The sequence below is a fragment of the Haemaphysalis longicornis genome, unplaced genomic scaffold, assembly GCF_048455015.1.
Source record: "Haemaphysalis longicornis isolate Haplotype H1 unplaced genomic scaffold, Haemaphysalis longicornis Haplotype H1 scaffold_5, whole genome shotgun sequence".
Lineage (NCBI taxonomy): Eukaryota > Metazoa > Arthropoda > Arachnida > Ixodida > Ixodidae > Haemaphysalis > Haemaphysalis longicornis.
In genome coordinates this window covers 26,502,447-26,521,275 of record NW_027526385.1, presented here as the reverse complement: position 1 = coordinate 26,521,275, position 18,829 = coordinate 26,502,447, and the positions used below count along the sequence as shown (strand labels likewise).

General features: G+C 45.6%; 1 protein-coding gene across 5 annotated transcripts in view; it reads left to right on the top strand.

Moving 5' to 3' along the window:
• Positions 1-18,829, top strand: part of LOC144137975 (uncharacterized) — a 118,580-nt gene that overhangs the window by 38,782 nt on the left and 60,969 nt on the right. The window contains exons 1-2 of one of the 5 annotated variants that reach the window (XM_077670011.1): positions 12,256-12,622; positions 14,803-17,221. The exons of 2 other annotated variants lie outside the window; for them this stretch is intronic. In XM_077670011.1, coding sequence (XP_077526137.1) covers positions 12,338-12,622; positions 14,803-15,945 — 1,428 coding nt within the window. In that variant the 5' untranslated portion in view covers positions 12,256-12,337 and the 3' untranslated portion in view covers positions 15,946-17,221. Of the gene's footprint in view, positions 1-12,219; positions 12,623-14,802; positions 17,222-18,829 lie in introns of those variants that run through there. 2 more of the 5 variants (XR_013315787.1, XM_077670010.1) reach the window with 2 other exon arrangements.

The window sequence follows — 18,829 nt, the reverse complement described above, 5'->3', positions numbered from 1 at the left end:
ACTGGGAATTTCTTTCGCTTGGAATGTTTACTAATGATCCGCATTTACATTGTTATATCCACTAAATGCCTTTAGTTCTGAAATCATGCCTGTGTCTGGGGATACATGGTGTTACAGGACTCCTGCATTCGCAGGATGTTTCTCGTATTTCTCTTTGTTTCTGTTCTAGTTAAAATATTTTTCTTATTCTTTTGAGGGCAGCGTACTAGACGAAAGCTGTAGGTAGGCTTTATTACTATGAAACGGATAGGTTGGAATTCGTTTTTAGCGCCTTGTAAGTGGTCTTACATGATAATATTGCAGCCTTGGGGTGGTTCATTAAACAGCATTTTGGTATGCGGAGAAAGCGAGACACGTCGAGCGTTACACATGGACCGAAGGCTTTGCTCGCCACGTGCACGTAGAAATGCTTATGCATAAATAATTAGCCTCCGCCGTACTTCCAAAAGGAGAACCCAGCACGCAAATGAGCGTGCCCACAGCGGCTAAGTTCTAGGTATTTTTACGTCAATGCTCGACCCCAGATACCAGAGCTCGCGCACGAATTTGAAGCCACCAAGAGACGCCTTAATGCTACAGTCAGTCCCTCACGAGCGCATAGAAACAGCCAGGGAAAAATGCCAGAACGAAGGTACGTAGTATGAATGAACTATACAGACAGTAGGGGTCCTTTCCTACCGCGAGCCTCATCCAGTTTAATATGGCAACACTGCAATAGGGAGCCCTAAAGGAAGGACCACATCCCCTTCCCGTGTGTTCGACGCGAGAGAAAAAAAGCCGCACCCGAAAGTGACAATTACAGCATTATCGCGCGGCTTGAGACTAAAATATTGTTTCGTTGGCTTCCCAGAGGACTTCGTTACTAGCCTTGCGTCGATCCTACTCGCGAATATACCGTAAGAGGATATCCTCTCAAATTCCAAGCGAACCCCCCAATATCGACTCTTGAAGACTTAATCACAGCTCGGAATTTTCGGCATCTACGCCTAACGCCTTGCGGAAGTGCGAAATTCAGCGTCAACAGCGAGGCGTCACATTGATATCCGAATACAAACGCACGAAAGCATTGACTTCTCCGTGCTACCGCCGCAAAACTTACTGCTCATAAAGCAGAACGATAGGCTTATCAGCACCCGCATTGGGATGTCCTGCGTACTTTGGCATTTGCCCCAGGATGTATGGGGAAAATATCTAGACCGTATCTTCGACATGAGGTATTTTATCTGTAAATAATTGGTGAATTATGACTCGGATTTTCTCGCTTGTTGCTGTACGACCTTTAGTGGGGTGGATAACGTAGCGAAGAATGTTCTACGTATATGTACGTACCTATTCTAACTGGCCGGTCTTCTGATGCTGCGTTGGAGCCAAAGGCGGCGTTGACTTTTTAACAACGAAATATTTTATGGTGGGGAACCAAAACCTCACCGGCGTCATATCCGTCACGGAAATGACATCAGCAGAAAAAGTTTCATTGCCACGGCGTCGCTAGGATTATACCCCAGGATCCGTCTGGCCGCAAGGGGAGGTGCGAAACGCCCTGCAAACTGAGCCATGAAGTAATGCCCGGATAGCTTTACGAACGCGCCTGATGTCCTTCGCTCTACGTTTTTCATGCCATCGAGGAGAGGTGACGCGAAGTAGTGCGTCTTGCCGCTAATGAGCACCGATAGTTGGTGCCTCGATAGGGCAGCGTATAGCAGCGGAAGCCGCTGTGTTTATCCGTCCGCCGCTTATGATGAATGCTGCTCAGCTTGTGGAGCGCCGCCCTCGCGTTCCACAAGCTGAGCTCGTCGCAACGCGAGCGTCTGGTGTACAGGCCACAGAGCAGGACCAATGTGGTTGCACCTTTGCCGAAGCGACCCGCCAGCAGAAAGGCGCTCGCCAGCAGGACGTAGCTCGCCAAGCACAGCCAGAGGACAGCTGCCGACCCGCAAATCATGTGCCTTTCGCTGTAGCTGACCGTGACTTCACCAAAGGATCCGCTGACAACCCGTTCGGTTTCGTTTGCACGGTTCGGGAGCGCATGGGTTCTCCATCGGATGTACGCAATGCTCCAGCGCGTGTAATCTATGGTCTAATGTTGATGCGTCTAAAGGCGCCATACCGACAAAATTTAAATAGCGATGTGCAAGTTCATATCGACGCATAATAAACATTTAAATGCTGCTGGGAAGGCACATTTCCCTTTCGTGTTTAATCGATTCCTATGAACGAAGGATGAACCACATTTTTTTTAAGTATTCCGTATTGTCTGAGGTTCTGGAACTATCGCGTCCCCAGAAAGTTTCTCTAGTTACCGATCTTTATAAAATTGGAGTCAACGTTGTGTTTTTTACCCTCCCTTTTTAAATGCAGAGCATTTCAGTAACTCACGATGTCACCCGCGTTGGCGTCCGTGGTCCGCGTCCGCATCGCTCCCCCTACACTATATAAATACTTGCCGGCGCCAGGTTTCGATCCTACGACGCTGCGGGCGGAGCGCAAGGTGCACGGTACTCTACCAACTGAGCCACAAAGCCGACACAGAACGGAAGGTTACGAACGTGCCTTATATCCTTTACTCATTCAACCGTCGGCCAGAGGTGCGCCCTCTCCCCCGCGTCCTCCTCGCCTTCTCTCCGCTCGCAACGCCCTCTCTCGCCGCGTTCGGTTCGGGCGCACAACAGGTGGGGACGTGCGCAACACCCTCTCTCGCCGCGTTAGGTTCGCGCGCAAGAACAGGTGGGGCGCTCGCATCGCGCTCTCTCGCCGCGGTCGGTTCGCGCTTAAACCACATGTCGTTCGCGCGCGCTGCGGTCGCTAACATCTGTGGCGTGATCGTGACGTCAGCATCACGCGTTCGCGTGGTGGCGATTTCGGCGCTATAACACTCTCTCGCGAGGGGCATTGGATTGGATTCGATTGGATTGGCTTGGATTGCTTGGATTTGGATTGGATTAAAGTGGATTGTGTTGGATTGTGTTGCGTCATAGCCGCGCCCCGTTGAGTCATAGCCGCTCCACGTTGCGTCATAGCCGCGGCAGGGGGTTCACGGCACGTTTCACCATCGACTTCATCGACAATGTCTACGCTGGAAGACAACAATTACAACAACAACAACCAATACGTAATCCATACGACTTGCAGGCGCGCCCCCCCGCAGAAATGCTCTGCATTTGATCGTGCCCCTCGCGAGGGGGATGTTTTTTTAAATGCAGAGCATTTCAGTAACTCACGATGTCACCCGCGTTGGCGTCCGTAGTCCGCGTCCGCATCGCTCCCCCTACACTATATAAATACTTGCCGGCGCCAGGTTTCGATCCTACGACTCTGCGGGCGGAACGCAAGGTGCACGGTGCTCTACCAACTGAGCCACAAAGCCGACACAGAACGGAAGGTTACGAACGTGCCTTATATCCTTGACTCATTCAACCGTCGGCCAGAGGTGCGCCCTCTCCCCCGCGTCCTCCTCGCCTTCTCTCCGCTCGCAACGCCCTCTCTCGCCGCGTTCGGTTCGGGCGCACAACAGGTGGGGACGTGCGCAACACCCTCTCTCGCCGGGTTAGGTTCGCGCGCAAGAACAGGTGGGGCGCTCGCATCGCGCTCTCTCGCCGCGGTCGGTTCGCGCTTAAACCACATGTCGTTCGCGCGCGCTGCGGTCGCTAACATCTGTGGCGTGATCGTGACGTCAGCAACACGCGTTCGCGTGGTGGCGATTTCGGCGCTATAACACTCTCTCGCGAGGGGCATTGGATTGGATTCGATTGGATTGGCTTGGATTGGCTTGGATTTGGATTGGATTGGATTAAAGTGGATTGTGTTGGATTGTGTTGCGTCATAGCCGCGCCACGTTGCGTCATAGCCGCTCCACGTTGCGTCATAGCCACGGCAGGGGGTTCACGGCACGTTTCACCATCGACTTCGTCGACAATGTCTACGCTGGAAGACAACAATTACAACAACAACAACCAATACGTAATCCATACGACTTGCAGGCGCGCCCCCCCGCAGAAATGCTCTGCATTTGATCGTGCCCCTCGCGAGGGGGATGTTTTTTTTATTACCCGCTATCTCACCATTTCTACCTTTCTTTTGTCGCCTCAGTGTCTTTACCCGCACCTGAAGCACATGTTCCGCCGTTAGTAGGGCTAGCCTCTTCATTGTTCAATGAACTTCCCCATCTCTCTCTCTCTCTCTCTCTCTCTCTCTCTCTCTCTCTCTCTCTCTCTCTCTCTCTCTCTCTCTTTCTCTCTCTCTCTCTCAAATCTCCCTACAGAGGTGGCAGCGTATTCGGCAGCCGCATTGTAGATGGTGTGCACATGTCTTTGCAACAGAACTATGAAACCGATATGGTGGACTAGTTAAGAGCGACTTCGTTTGTCAATCAAGGGTGGCCTTTACGCCATGGCATTGCATTGGGAAGACTTGTGACTCGGTGACACCGCTACGATCAGAAAGTAATATGTCCTTGTACACAGGAAAATAGGTAATAAAACTTTAGCACATTTTGTCCTACCACTATCCTATCGTGCATCTTACTCTGTAGGTACTTTTCAAATTGCACAATGTCGTAATTCGAGATCGGAAATTATTGAGGGTGTGGAATATTAACCAGATAAACGGGATGCACTTCTTTGTTTTACAAAACACAATTAAAACGGATTTCATATCGAATATCTCAGTACATCTTAAGTATAAAATAACTCTCGAAGTTGCGTTGGCTAGTTGGGATTTAGTAATGCGGCCCTCTATGAAGTCGTTTTCTTGCGAGAGCAAAACATAGTTTAGGCCTTGAGATCAGGTGCTGTGGTGAGAGGCAATGCTACGAGCCCTCGCGCAGATGTCGCGAATCAATGCAAATAAGCTGTGCCCAATACTCCATTTCCTATCCTACGGCGGTTGCGGTGTCCCTGATTTACTTTTTTTCAGTTGACGCAAATGGGTCACCTGAAGGGAAACCAGGAGTTGCGTCTGATTTGCTTCTCAAGTACTGTTGGTAAAATGACTTTCTGCGGGGGCTTTATTGTTGTCAGAATAACAGCACCAACGGAATAACTTTTTATTACCCGCTATCTCACCATTTCTACCTTTCTTTTGTCGCCTCAGTGTCTTTACCCTCACCTGAAGCACATGTTCCGCCGTTAGTAGGGCTAGCCTCTTCATTGTTCAATGAACTTCCCCATCTCTCTCTCTCTCTCTCTCTCTCTCTCTCTCTCAAATCTCCCTACAGAGGTGGCAGCGTATTCGGCAGCCGCATTGTAGATGGTGTGCACATGTGTTTGCAACAGAACTATGAAACCGATATGGTGGACTAGTTAAGAGCGACTTCGTTTGTCAATCAAGGGTGGCCTTTACGCCATGGCATTGCATTGGGAAGACTTGTGACTCGGTGACACCGCTACGATCAGAAAGTAATATGTCCTTGTTGTACACAGGAAAATAGGTAATAAAACTTTAGCACATTTTGTCCTACCACTATCCTATCGTGCATCTTACTCTGTAGGTACTTTTCAAATTGCACAATGTCGTAATTCGAGATCGGAAATTATTGAGGGTGTGGAATATTAACCAGATAAACGGGATGCACTTCTTTGTTTTACAAAACACAATTAAAACGGATTTCATATCGAATATCTCAGTACATCTTAAGTATAAAATAACACTCGAAGTTGCGTTGGCTAGTTGGGATTTAGTAATGCGGCCCTCTATGAAGTCGTTTTCTTGCGAGAGCAAAACATAGTTTAGGCCTTGAGATCAGGTGCTGTGGTGAGAGGCAATGCTACGAGCCCTCGCGCAGATGTCGCGAATCAATGCAAATAAGCTGTGCCCAATACTCCATTTCCTATCCTACGGCGGTTGCGGTGTCCCCGATTTACTTTTTTTCAGTTGACGCAAATGGGTCACCTGAAGGGAAACCAGGAGTTGCGTCTGATTAGCTTCTCAAGTACTGTTGGTAAAATGACTTTCTGCGGGGGCTTTATTGTTGTCAGAATAACAGCACCAACGGAATAACTTTTCGCTGCGTATGGTATGCGCCGGTATGCAAATATCCCTTTTAATTTCTTTTAATTCCTGTCCTCTAATGTACACACTAAAAAAAAACAAGAAAAAAAATTCGAAGACAAAACCCGCATCAACAAAGCTATCGCAGGTTTAAACCAATTCAAAATAAATAAAATTGGCACTAGGCCAAAAATACTTTAAAAAACCTATTCGACGTGTATTAAAAAAAAACAGACTGCACATCCAAATGCGCTACTGTCTACATCCACACTCAAACAATACTATACATCAGAGCTAATTTGTTTAATCTATAAATATGAAAGTGAATATGCGAAAAAAATTGAAAGGCGTTATGAAATGAGAACACACAAAAAAATACGTGCGAAACAGTCCACTAACAATGTCCTTAGAGTAGGTTGCGGAACTATGCAAAATTAGTTGGTGTATCAATGACCCTTTTCTCACCACATACAGGCCCATGGACACAACAAGAATAGAAATAGAATAGGACTTTATTTCACATCAGTTGCATGATGTAGGAGACCTGCGGAAAAAGCTGAAAGAAGTCAGCTTGACAAGGCCGCAGGCCCCCTCATTGGCGTGACACATAAAATTCGCGATGACATGATATATAAAATTGGCATACATGGGCATGATACATAAAAAAAGGCATGATAGACAAACAGAGCAATAAAACAGCCTTTTTTTTCGAAATAAAAGAAAGAAAGAAAGAAAAAGCCAAAAACCACGAAAGATCACTATCATTAGTGCCAGGCACGCTGCCTAACACCAAATGATAACTACGACATTTTTTTTATTACATATCTGCGCCTGATAGCGCGCGCACACAATTTAGCATATTGACACATATCAAACAAATTAACACAATGTACAAACTAACGCCACTATAGCCAAAGGTGACGAATTAGCGAAAAACAAATTGAGACAGGCAACAAAAGGCATGTACTACATTTTGAAATTCTCTCGCAATGCCTTAAAACTGATGTTCTGAAGCTTGACGTTTCTAGCATCCAAATTGTTTAATAGCCGAGGTAGTCTGTTTTTTAACATTTGTAGACCGCATGTAGTTCTAGTAGTTTTGATTTTCCATGGTTCAAAATGGCGCGTCTTATATGTTTCTACATTTTTTTCCAGTTTAGCTATTTTCTGAATGAAACCATCACCGCGTTTACTTTCTTGTTTAAATACCTTGCAAAGTCGATAGTCGTAACATTTCGTGGCTGGGACAATATTGTATTTTGTGAATAAGTCGCTTGTATGATGGTGCATCGGTACATTTTCAACAGCTCGTAAAAACTTTTTTTGTAGAATGGGTAGTCTGTCTACATTATATTTAGTTGTTGACGCCCATACCAAGTGACAGTAGTTGAGTCTAGAAGAGAAAAGGCTATTGTAAATCAACATCAGAATATGGCGAGGGAATACATGGCGGTTGCGAGAGACTATGCCTAATAATTGAGATAGCTTTTTTGAAATGAAGTCGATGTGGGCATCCCACGACATGGTTTCTTGAAAAATAATGCCGAGAATCTTAAAGCTAGGTACAATCACTCTTAAAGCTAGGTAACAATCACTCTAAAACAGATCAACCAGAAATAAGCCAGCTAGAAGTGACACAAAACCACATAGTTCAAATAAACACTACTCAGCGGTAAAGTAAAGACTATCATGCACTACACTTTGCACCGCCCTTCACATTGTACAGCCATTCACTTTAAATACACTTCACTGCGCTGCCGTGTCTGCATCACTGTGGTCCAAAACTAGAGTTCATCATTCACCAAACCGCACTTACATGACGTAGGAGCCACTATTAACGCATATTAGGTCGATGGGAAAGTCTCCACATGTCACAGCACTGCTGTATTACACTGCACAACACATCACCACACAAGTCACGTGACCGCGTATGACTTCGTCTCTTGATAAAGTTCCCTTCCAGAAAGACAGGCGAGGCAGTCAAACTTCAGGTACATACCTAGCCACGTAGTCCACAAGGTCTGTAAGGATTTTAATTGCAGCGTTGTCATTAAGTGGAGATCTCAGGTGTGGTGGTTCAAGGGGGTGCCTTGTGAGCCTCTGCAATTTGTGGATGTAGGGTCTTGTTTTAACGCAGTCCAGTAAGCAATGAGCCACAGCTGAGGCACTGTGTCCACAAAAACACTGGTCATTGTTCTGTAATTGCACGCGGTAAAAGTGGTGCGGGAAACGTCCATGACCTGTTAACAATGCGGTCAGTTTCCTGGGGGCCGGGAAACACCTCGGTATATCCGAAACACTCGGGTCCATCGATACAGTTTTGTACTGCAGTGATTGGTCGACCAGGAATTCTGCCACACTAAGCGACCAGCTTTTATTAAAGCAGAACGCACCATGTGCTTAGTGATTTTGCCGTGCACATATACACCTCGCGTTGCGGCGTGAGTTGTTATGGAGTCAACAAGTTCCTTTCCCCAGACTCCAGAGTGACTGGGGACGTGGTATATATGTACTGGTACGATGGATGCAAGAGAGCTGATGTTGTCCTTGAGGTTTTCGATGCTGCTTGAAATGGTGAAAGGGTTTTTCAGGGCCATGATCAGGGAGAGGCAGTCTGTATACAGGGCGTCCCAGCTATCATGCACCAAGATTTAAAAAAAGAGAAATTGCGTAACTCGAAGAAAACCTAGTGCATAATGTTTGCAGTACTGTGAAGAAGCGGAGAGTAATTTTTTCGTTAATGAGACCTAATTAATTATTTGTAATTAATTACCTAACTCGGGAAACACTCTCCTAATCACTAAAGTGTCAATGAGGCACTTGAAGGTAACCACGAGGGGAATCTAACTGCGCTATTTTCAGCGACTAACTAATTGCGTACTCATTTATTCTGACTGATAAAGGAAACCCGCAAAATATGAAAAATACCACGTGACGCCGCTTATGCGCGCATTGTAAAGCACCGTCCCCAAACAAAGCTGATTGAAAGCAACTGCTTCGCGTGTTACCCGCCCGAAGAGACAGCACATCACCTTGATGCCTGGAAGGAGCAGCAGCAACAAGATTCGCGGGACGCGTGTGCAGATAAGGAACAAACTCAGTCGCGATTTCTTCTTTCTTTCTTTTGTCTATTTCATTCTGGCTAACTCAGAGGCAGCCTGTTTGAGGGCGTAGCTTTACGGTGCGCACGGAGGTGCCGTCACGTGGTATTTTTCATATTTCGCGGGCTTCCTTTATCAGTCAGAATAAATGTGTACGCAATTAGTTCATCGCTGAAAATACCGCAGTTAGATGCCCCTCGTGGTTACCTACAAGTTCCTCATTGACACTTTAGTGATTAGGACAGTATTTCTCGAGTTAGATAATTAATTACAATTAGTTAATTAGGTCTCATTAAAGAAAAAAATACTGCCCGCTTCCTCACAGTACTGCAAACATTGTGCCCCTGGTTTCTTTCGAGTTACGCCTTTACTCTTTTTTTAAATCTTGGTGCATCATAGCTGGGACACCCTGTATAACATATAATGCAGCGCTGGCTTGTTGCCGAGTGGTCTGGAGCGCTGGGGATTATGTTTTGCAAGTCGCGAGTTCGAATCCCCCAAAGGTACACCCTTTTTTTATGTTGATTTCTCCATTTTCAGCCGATGTTTTCTATACTTAATTCACCCTTTTCGCGCGTAACGTACATTGTTCCCCGAGGCAGTTCGCAGAACGCGCGCCGACTGACACTGACACTCTTGCGAGTGCTCGTTAGCAAGCTATTGGCATAAGCACCGACTGCTTGCGGGGAGTGGCCACAGGCCAGAATGAGCAGAGCCTTTGCCTGGTGCGGACACGCTTTTTACGATGCAGGCATGAGTGAACCAAGCTCCAAAGGTGGGAGGAAAGCGCATGGCATTTGAGCGTCTGCGGTGACGCGGAGGGCGTTCATCCACTGCGGAGGCATCGGCTGTTGATTGCTACGAATCCAAGCCGTCCTGGTAGGCTTATCTGACGCGATTTACAGCCGACAACAGGACAGAAGCGCGGTATGGCGATTATTGAGATATCGAGAATGCCCATCCAACGATGCCGTAGGATTCCAAGCACGTTGTTTCACACAACTGAAAGTAGAACCTTGTTAGAATTGTAACCTTAGATATCATACCAATCACGTAGCACCTTTACATCGACGTCACTGCGGTTAGTTGGTGCAACCGCCGGAAACCACGTATGGTAGTTTGTATTCTTTCGGGCTTTATGAAATAAATGCCGCCTTATCTCCCAGATAAACGATGAAAAGTGCATTTATTTGAGCCAGTCTATGCAGTGCAATCAAAAAAGGGAGCTTGGCAAATTCACTGCAGTGTCCTTTTCAGTTTAAAAAAATGGGCTGTTCAATTAGGTAAAATTGTTTTCTTTGGGCAATGAGATCAGGGGCCGTGGCGGAAGCAATAAAACGAGTTCCCATTGTCATGCACGGCAACGCTTAATTAGTACTTGTTCATAACTCTTAATAATTGCAGTTAGGCATGCGACTGTAATGTGAAAATTGCAGACGATAATCAGTCCAACCGATATCCAGGGTTAGCATTGCTTAAATGTAATTGCCCACAGAGCTATGGGCTCAGTACTTCAGTCTTGCGAACGCGCGCTTCAGGAGATCGGCCGTCAGCAAAGCGCCTCAACGTGTTGACGTCGCAGCGTTCTTCGTATCAAGCGTAAAATATAGCTGAGGCGGTGAGAATATATGTGCTGCATCGAGCGTTATTCTTACGATCCCTGACGCATACGTCATAAATGAATACAGATGGGCTGTGCGGGCAAACGAAATTTCCTCCTGTTTCGCTGCTGCTTTTGTTGTTGTTGTTGCCCGACTTTATCTTTCTTTCGTCAAGGGGGCCACCTGAAGGGAAATCAAGAATAGTTGCGTGTGATTTAGCCGGATCACCATTATGACTGGCTTCGAAGGTTGTAACTTTGGCGGAGTGACAGGACTATGGGAAAAAGTTTTCGCTACGTGTCATAAGCGCCAATATGCAAGAACTCCAAAAGCGAGGAAGATTCCGCATCGTCACTTCACCGCCGATTTTCTATAGCAGGAATGCTTAGATATAGTCATACCGCACTATACACTGACCGCTGTACTTAGATTTCTATTTCTAAAACCTTTACCATCCCTTCCTGAAAAAACGTTGTTGAGAGAAGAGCAAAAGCTTTCTACCGTGAAAACTCCACGAAATGAGGGGCAAAACGTTCGCTGAAAGTTCATTCTACCGATCTTCAAACCTTCAAACATCCAAATCGCAAACGAAAAACAAATCCGTCCGACGATTTTTCGCGCACTAGGTGAACGAATCTACGAAGGTGTAAATGTATACCGATACGTCGTTAATAAGTATAGGTACACTATTGTACCGCTTCTTTGTGCTCGATGCATATATTGTGTTATGTTCATTTTTGCGATTTTCAAGTAATTGTTCTGACAAAATGAATAACGCCCGCGCAGTGTGTCGAGAAGTCTTGTCACAGCTTTTCCGTTGACCAATCGGTATATGGAGAATGTATTGGTGATTTGAAAGGACGCCATGAATGTTACTAAGAATGCTTTCGCTTTAATGAAGCTGCCTCTAGCCCACTCTAGGGCATCGATAAAGGAGTGGTGATTGTCAACCTTGTTCCTCCAGCGTGCCGTTGCCACCTGTCAACGGGTGTGACAGTGAGGCAAGGCGTAAAGATAAGCAGCCATGATGAATGCATCGCTTCTTCTTTGACTGGTTTTCTTAATTTTTTGCAACCTGATTGGTCACCTGCAATATCTTCACTTGTCATCTGCGCCACCGAAATTGGTGGTTTGTCTCGGCTTTTGTTATCATGACGCTAACCAAGACGCCTGCTTCAATGGGTAATCATGGCTGTTCGTATGGTCAGGGGGCCTACACTAACGAAGTTGAACGCTACTAACCGAGGTGAAGATAAACATTGCATCTTTCAAAATAGAAAGTACCTCCCAACCACCATGATAAGAAAAATGGCGCCTCTGCTTGGGCAGAAAACATCAGTGCAACATGCCTATCAACTTCAGCATTGCCATAATGAAGTTGTTTTTCAATAGTCCCTCTCTTCAATGTGAGCGATATCTGCGTGCTGTATACGATTGTTCAGGTACTTTCCTGATGCGTTCATCCTATCTAGTAGGCATCGACCGTGCACCATGAAGCCGCCGAAGCATATCAACGTGCTTATCTCGGAAAGCAAACAAACCGCGTCCGCCGCATACCTCCAAGCGGTGCCAATTCCGTCGTGCTCAGCAGACGCGCTTGCAACGAGTAGGGCGACAGCGTACGCCCTCCGTCCCTGCACGCCATTGAACATGGCTCATGGTAGGAAGGAGTTCGCATTGGTTGGATATTCGGAATACCTTGAGAGGAGGCCCCTAAAGTTCGTGGATCCTATTCCTGCGTCAAGAATCTGCAGTGCATGTGGCATCATTCCAAGAATTACCTACACACTCCTATGTGGCCACACCTTCTGCGAACCATGCTACGGAAGCTGCGTGACTACTTCGGAGTGCGTCTGTCCACTGGACGGGGATGTTTGTGACAGAGACGACGTCACCAGGAAGGAGTACCCAGCCGAGCAGCTGCTGAGGCGACAGGTGAGGCGTCGGTGGCGGATCTGCGACTGATATGCGTGCCTCGTTTACTCACTTGAGGCACGTTTTTGAGTCGCGTCTGTGTGTTTACTTAGGGCAATCAATGGGAAGCGTACTGACAATCTTGGTTTACCTGAAACACGCTCACTTTTGCTGTTTCTCCTCTTTGAACGGGTGCTGCCGTTGGATGTGTTCAGGGGGAGCAGCTGTCGGGATTATGGCAATTCCTAGAATCTTGGGAAACGATGAGAGCGTGCACACCAAAATTGCCGTCATGGTGTTAACAAAGTAATTTCCGCAATCACTTATGGGAAATAAATTTCGGTGAGTGAATTCGGTCTTACCGCAACTGTAATTTTGCCCTGGTATTCTTCGATTTTCTTTCTAGCGCATTATATTTCAAGAAGATCCGCTGCTGGAACTATTGAACACAATGACAGCGAATAATTTCAGCATGGGTGATTTCTATGCCTCCAGGGGGAGCGGGTACAAATAAGTACGTACAACATAGCGCACAGCCTCAAATATATATAGCGACATCTGTCTGCCCGATCCGAATGCTTTGCGTATGCACTGGCCTTGCCTTTACCATGGCCTTTCACAATTTAGATGCAGAGTATGGCTGGCTATTGTACATGGCATTATGGATAGCCTCTATACATTATCGTACAACTGGTCATTGCGACGCCGCAGTGCCATTTCCCTATCGCGAACTTCATCGTCAACGCGCAGCTTACCAAGAAGTAAGCTGCGGGCCTAACCGTTCGAACTTCACAGGGGTGTATTCGGATTTAGGGGCTGATAGGACCGGCTCGTCGTTATGAATGAGATCTGCCGTTCGGTTGGTGCTAATTTTTCAAAGGCGGGTGGGAAAGTTTGGGCGAGGTATGGATTGGATACTTTTTGCTCCTTCAAAGACCCAAGATATCTGCGGAAATAAGAATGATACGTGTGATGTAATGCATGTTGTGGACCAAAATTCGCTTGGCCCCACAGCGGTGTCAAAAGGCGCAACTAAATAAATATGCAGCGCAACCTCATAAGCAACCGTACAAAATTCAGTAGGAATGACTACCATACAGTCCGAAAAGCCACGCATGCGCGGAGTTGAAATCCTACTTGACAGTGCACCATGCATCGAAGTCTTTGCGCTCAGTTTCTCTGGTGCACATCTTTCGAAGCTGTCGGCTGCGTGATTGTTCAGTCAGCCAGTGCACGTTTGCCCATGACAGCTTTTTTGCTGTCACTGCAAGTCCAGATCACGAACAGCTCTGCACCCGTCCAATGATGTTATGGTACGTGAGGAGGATAGTAAATCAAAAATGCTTAACAACATAAACAATCTGCTAAACATGGTGTTTATTGTTGTTTTTCATATCTCGAGAAAACATACAACCTGCAAGTCTTCTACTTTTATTACAAAAGTCGTACTTGGCGGCAATGGAAGGCTGCGGATGAATTTGGATCTCCCGGATATACCTGACGTGCGCTGAAAGTTTGTACATGCATAGCGTTCTTGTTTTGTGTTCTACGGAAGCAATACGAATACAGCTCTCTGGTGGTATAAGGCCATGAAGGCAGATATCCGGCAAGCTTACCTTTCCGGCATCCGCAATCAGGAATGTGAGGACGGCAAAGGGAACGACAATGTGCGTACAAGTACTGGGTATTTAGCTACCTATCTGAGTCTGCATGCTTCTATCTCGCCCTTTGTCATGTATTTATCAAGTTTCTTTGGAGAATTCATAGGTTTTAATACAAAAAAGCGAAGTGCAAGCAGCATATTGTAGTCGCAACAAAATGGAACGTATCACATACGTTCATACATGCGCTTCGTGATTCCTGCTCACACAATAAAATGAGATGGCCATAACTTTGTTTACATCGGTCGTCCTATACGGCGATAACTTTCCAGTATCACATTCATCCAACAAAGCCAAGGTACGTTCCACGCGCCACATGTTTAACTGTATTGCACTACATAACCTACATGTCGGCAGTGTAATTTCTGCAGGCAAAATTTTGTGACCGTTGGCGGAGAATCAATTTTCTGCTTTTGTGTTGCGGCAATGTCAGGCAAGTAGCCAATCTGGCTACAAGCGCAAGGCGACAAAGGTGCCCTGTGCAAAAAACAGTGTATCTTTTGTTTTCTCATGACTTCCTTTCTTCCTTCCTTCACGTAGGTTTACTGCTGGAATCAAGCCAACGGCTGCGGTGCAATCCTTTCAGCTTCCCAGATCGCCGAGCACATTCGCCACGATTGCCAGCACCACCTCACCCGCTGCCCCGCCTGCTCGGCGACAGTGCTGAGTCACGGCATGTGTGCACACCTGAAGTCCCGATGTACAGAACTTGTACACCATGCTGCGCCTGGAGCGGAACCGAGGACAGATAACAACGAACAGACACATTTTATGGCATTCGAGAAAAAGATGGAGGAGAGAGTACGCGAACTGGATACTAAGCTTGGTCAAATGTCTTTGGAGATCGCCACGCACAGCGACAGACTCGTAGAACTTTGCCACAACAATAATATGCTTAAGGAAACACTAACACAACAGTTGGGAAATTTTTCGGCTCAAACACACGATCGTTTGAATGAGAACAAAGCAGAGATGAAAGCCCTAGTAGCGCACGAAAGAACGATAGAAAAACAAGTACGTGAACTGGGTGCTAAGCTTGCTCAAATTTCCTTGGAGACGAGCTCTACGAGTGAAAAACTCATTGAAATTTTCCACAACAATAATCATTTGAAACAGGCACTAACACGACAGGTTGGGCAGGGCCAAGATTGTAGCTCAGCTGAGATAAACGCCATTTACGGTGAAAATATTGAATCCCTGATGACCTCTGTAACCTCAGTACTGGCTTCGGTTTCAAGAGACCAGGGAACGCATCATTGGGTACTTAAGGGATATGCAGCACTCAAACAAATGGCACTGAAGGATGGCTGGTCTCGGGGAATGAGCGAGAAAGTATACCTACGGCGGTACCATATCTCTTGGGGAATTCACTTTAAAAAAAGAGGTGACAGCTTGTATCTTGCTTTGTCCATTCAACTGCACAAGGGTAGACAGGACGACTTTCTTGACTGGCCATTTAGGAACCAGTTGAAGCTCAGCATCATTCACCCGGAAACACGGCAAGAACGGCACATTTGCGCGAAGCCAGAGTCGTCTGAGGCTAACAGGTCCAGTTATTGGAAACCGACAGAAAGCAGTAATACACCAATACATTTCTCTAAAATTGAGTCAAGCGACATAGAACGGGAAGGTTACGTGAAGAGTGATGAGTTGCTGCTAAGGTTCGAAATGCTGCTGTGGTGAATCCTAAATAGGTACAGTTCCTTATCAAGCCATGCTGACAGGGAACAATTCGTCCATAGAAGAGAACCTTGAAAGCAATGACACGCTTAAAGCGACCGCGTTTTAAGGAAACAAATTGCAAGTTGCAAACACCGAGTCGCGTAAATATCAGAGCGCGCTGGGATTCAGGGTTGCCCTACTTTGGCCTGACTTGCTCAGAATAAAGTTCGCAGAAAAGGTCTGTCGTGTCCGGTGTGATTTATTTTTTCGCAGGAAAAGAGTATACGGAGCAATCATATATCTACAAAAAAATGCACAAATCAAGCGGTCGCTTGCAGTGTATATCTTGGGAACAAACTGAAGTTTCTAGGGCTTGTATCAGCCTTGAAGGCAGGAACGACCCAAGGCTCCGACACGAGGCTCTAGTTGTGGCGATGTGTGAAAGACAATTGTATTTCATGAGCAATACAAACGATGTGTTTCTGGCCTATATGATCGTCTATTTACTACCAAAATCCTCTCAAGCAAAACAAAACTATATCCTCAGTTTTATTTGAAGAATAGTCTATAAGTACGGAGAATTGCTTGAAATGTAGAAAGGAGCATTATTCTGATTTATTCTGCCGCCCCATTGTGTATATGAGAGAGGGAGCATGGTTTCAGAAGGGCTAGAAAAATTGAACCATACAGCAAGTTTAAATTTATACTGTGTCGCCGTGGTCATCACCAGCCTATCTACGCCGACTGCAGTGCAAACGCCTCTCACATTATTATCCAATATATCCCGGTTCTGTGCGAACTGTGACCTATTTATCCCCGCAAACGTGTTTATCTCATCTGCCCATCTAACTTGCTGCCGCCTCCTGCCAGGCTTGCCAAATCTAGGGATCTACTCTCTTACCCTTAACATTTCACTTTCGTGACCGCGGACATACGGTTGTTCTTGGGCCCTCCTGGAAAAATTTTTTTTTGCAACAGACAATGAGTGATGCTGAAGTGTATAATACGAAATGACAGAGAAAGAATAGCGCTTTCTAACGGTAATAATTTCAAACAACAGATTTAATACAAATGTTATCACAAAATCAAGAATACCAAAAAAGTAACAAAAAGAAAAACAAAATGAAGAATACATCAATGCCACTTTGCACATGGTATAAATAAAAAAATTTGAAGTATAAAATTTGAACATAACGGAATTATAAAATATGACTGCAAAAATGATCTTTCTAATTACAAATGTTATTTACATACATACAGTTATATAAACAGTAGTGGCTACCGGTTATTTTTTGGTGGTCCAGGAAATTTTTCTTGCAACACAAAACGATCGATGCTAAAGTGTAAGTTCTGAAATCATCGCTGAAGAATTTGGCTTTCCCACAGTAATAATTTCAAACAACGCATTTATTAAAAATTGTATAAAAATGAACAGAGCAAAAAGTAACAAAAAGAAAAACCAACTGATGAAAACATCAATGCCACTTTTCACAGGTTATAATAATTTTTTTTAAAATAATTATTTGAACATCAGGGCCGTGTAATGTAACTCTGCAAAAATGATCTCTGTAAGTATAAACGTTACTTACATACAGTTATATAAACACAAATGCCTATGTGTTCTTTTTGGGTAGTCTAGGAAATATTTTTACTTGCACAGAAAATCATCATCATCATCATCATCATCATCATCATCATCATCATCATCCCCCACCTATCTACGCCCACTGCAGGGCAAAGGCCTCTCCCATTATTCTCCAATTATCCCGGTCCTGTGCCAGCTGCGACCAATTTATCGCTGCAAACTTCTTGATCTCATCTGCCCATCTAACTTTCTGCCACCCCCTGCTACGCTTGCCTTCTCTGGGCATCCACTCTGCCACCCTTAACGACCGACGGTTATCTTGCCTTCGCATTACATGCCCTGCCCACGTCCATTTCTTCTTCTTAATTTCTTCAAGTATGTCCTTAACACGCGTTTGTTCCCTGACCCACTCCGGTCTCTTCTTGTCCCTTAGTGTTACACCTATCATGTTCCGCTCCATTGGCCACTGAGTCGTTCTCAATTTAAGTTGAACCCTCTTAATGATCCTCCAATTTCTGCCCGTAGGTTAGGGCCGGTAAGATGCAGCTGTCATACACTTTCTTCTTCAGGGACAATGGTAGGCTGCTATTCTGAGAATGTCTTCCGTATGCACTCCACCCCATGCGGATCCTTCCAATTATATCTGCCTCATGGTTGGGATCCGGGATCACAATTTGGCCTAAGTAGATATATTCTTTTGCCACTTCCACTACCTCGCCCCCTATCCCGAACTTCTTTGCTGTCCCGAGGTTATTGATCATTACTTTAGTTTTCTGCATATTAATTTTCAGGCCCATGGTTGTACTCTGTCCGTCTAGTGCGGAAAGCATGCTTTGCAATTCGTCCTCCGAGTTACTTAGCAAGGCAACGTCATCAGAAAATCTGAGGTATTCTCCATTAACCCTTTCTCCTACCTGTTCCCAATCCAACGTTATGAATACTTCTTGTAAACATGCTGTGAATACCATTGGAGAGATTGTGTCTCCTTGTTTGACGCCTTTCCTTATAGGTATTTTACTTCTCTCCTTATGCAGGATGATAGCAGCTGTGGACCCATTGTAGGTATTCTGTAGTATTTTTACATAATGCTCATCTGCGCCCTGGTTACGTAATGCCTGAGTGACTGCTACCGTTTCGACCGAGTCAAATGTTTTCTCATAATCTATGAAGGCTATATATAGGGGTTCAGTATAGTCAGCGCACTTCTCTATCACCTGATTGATCGTGTGAATATAGTCCATTTTTGAATAACCTTTGCCGAACCCTGCTTCTTCTTTAGGTTGGCTGAAGTCTAAGGTTGCAGAAATTCTGTTTTCGATT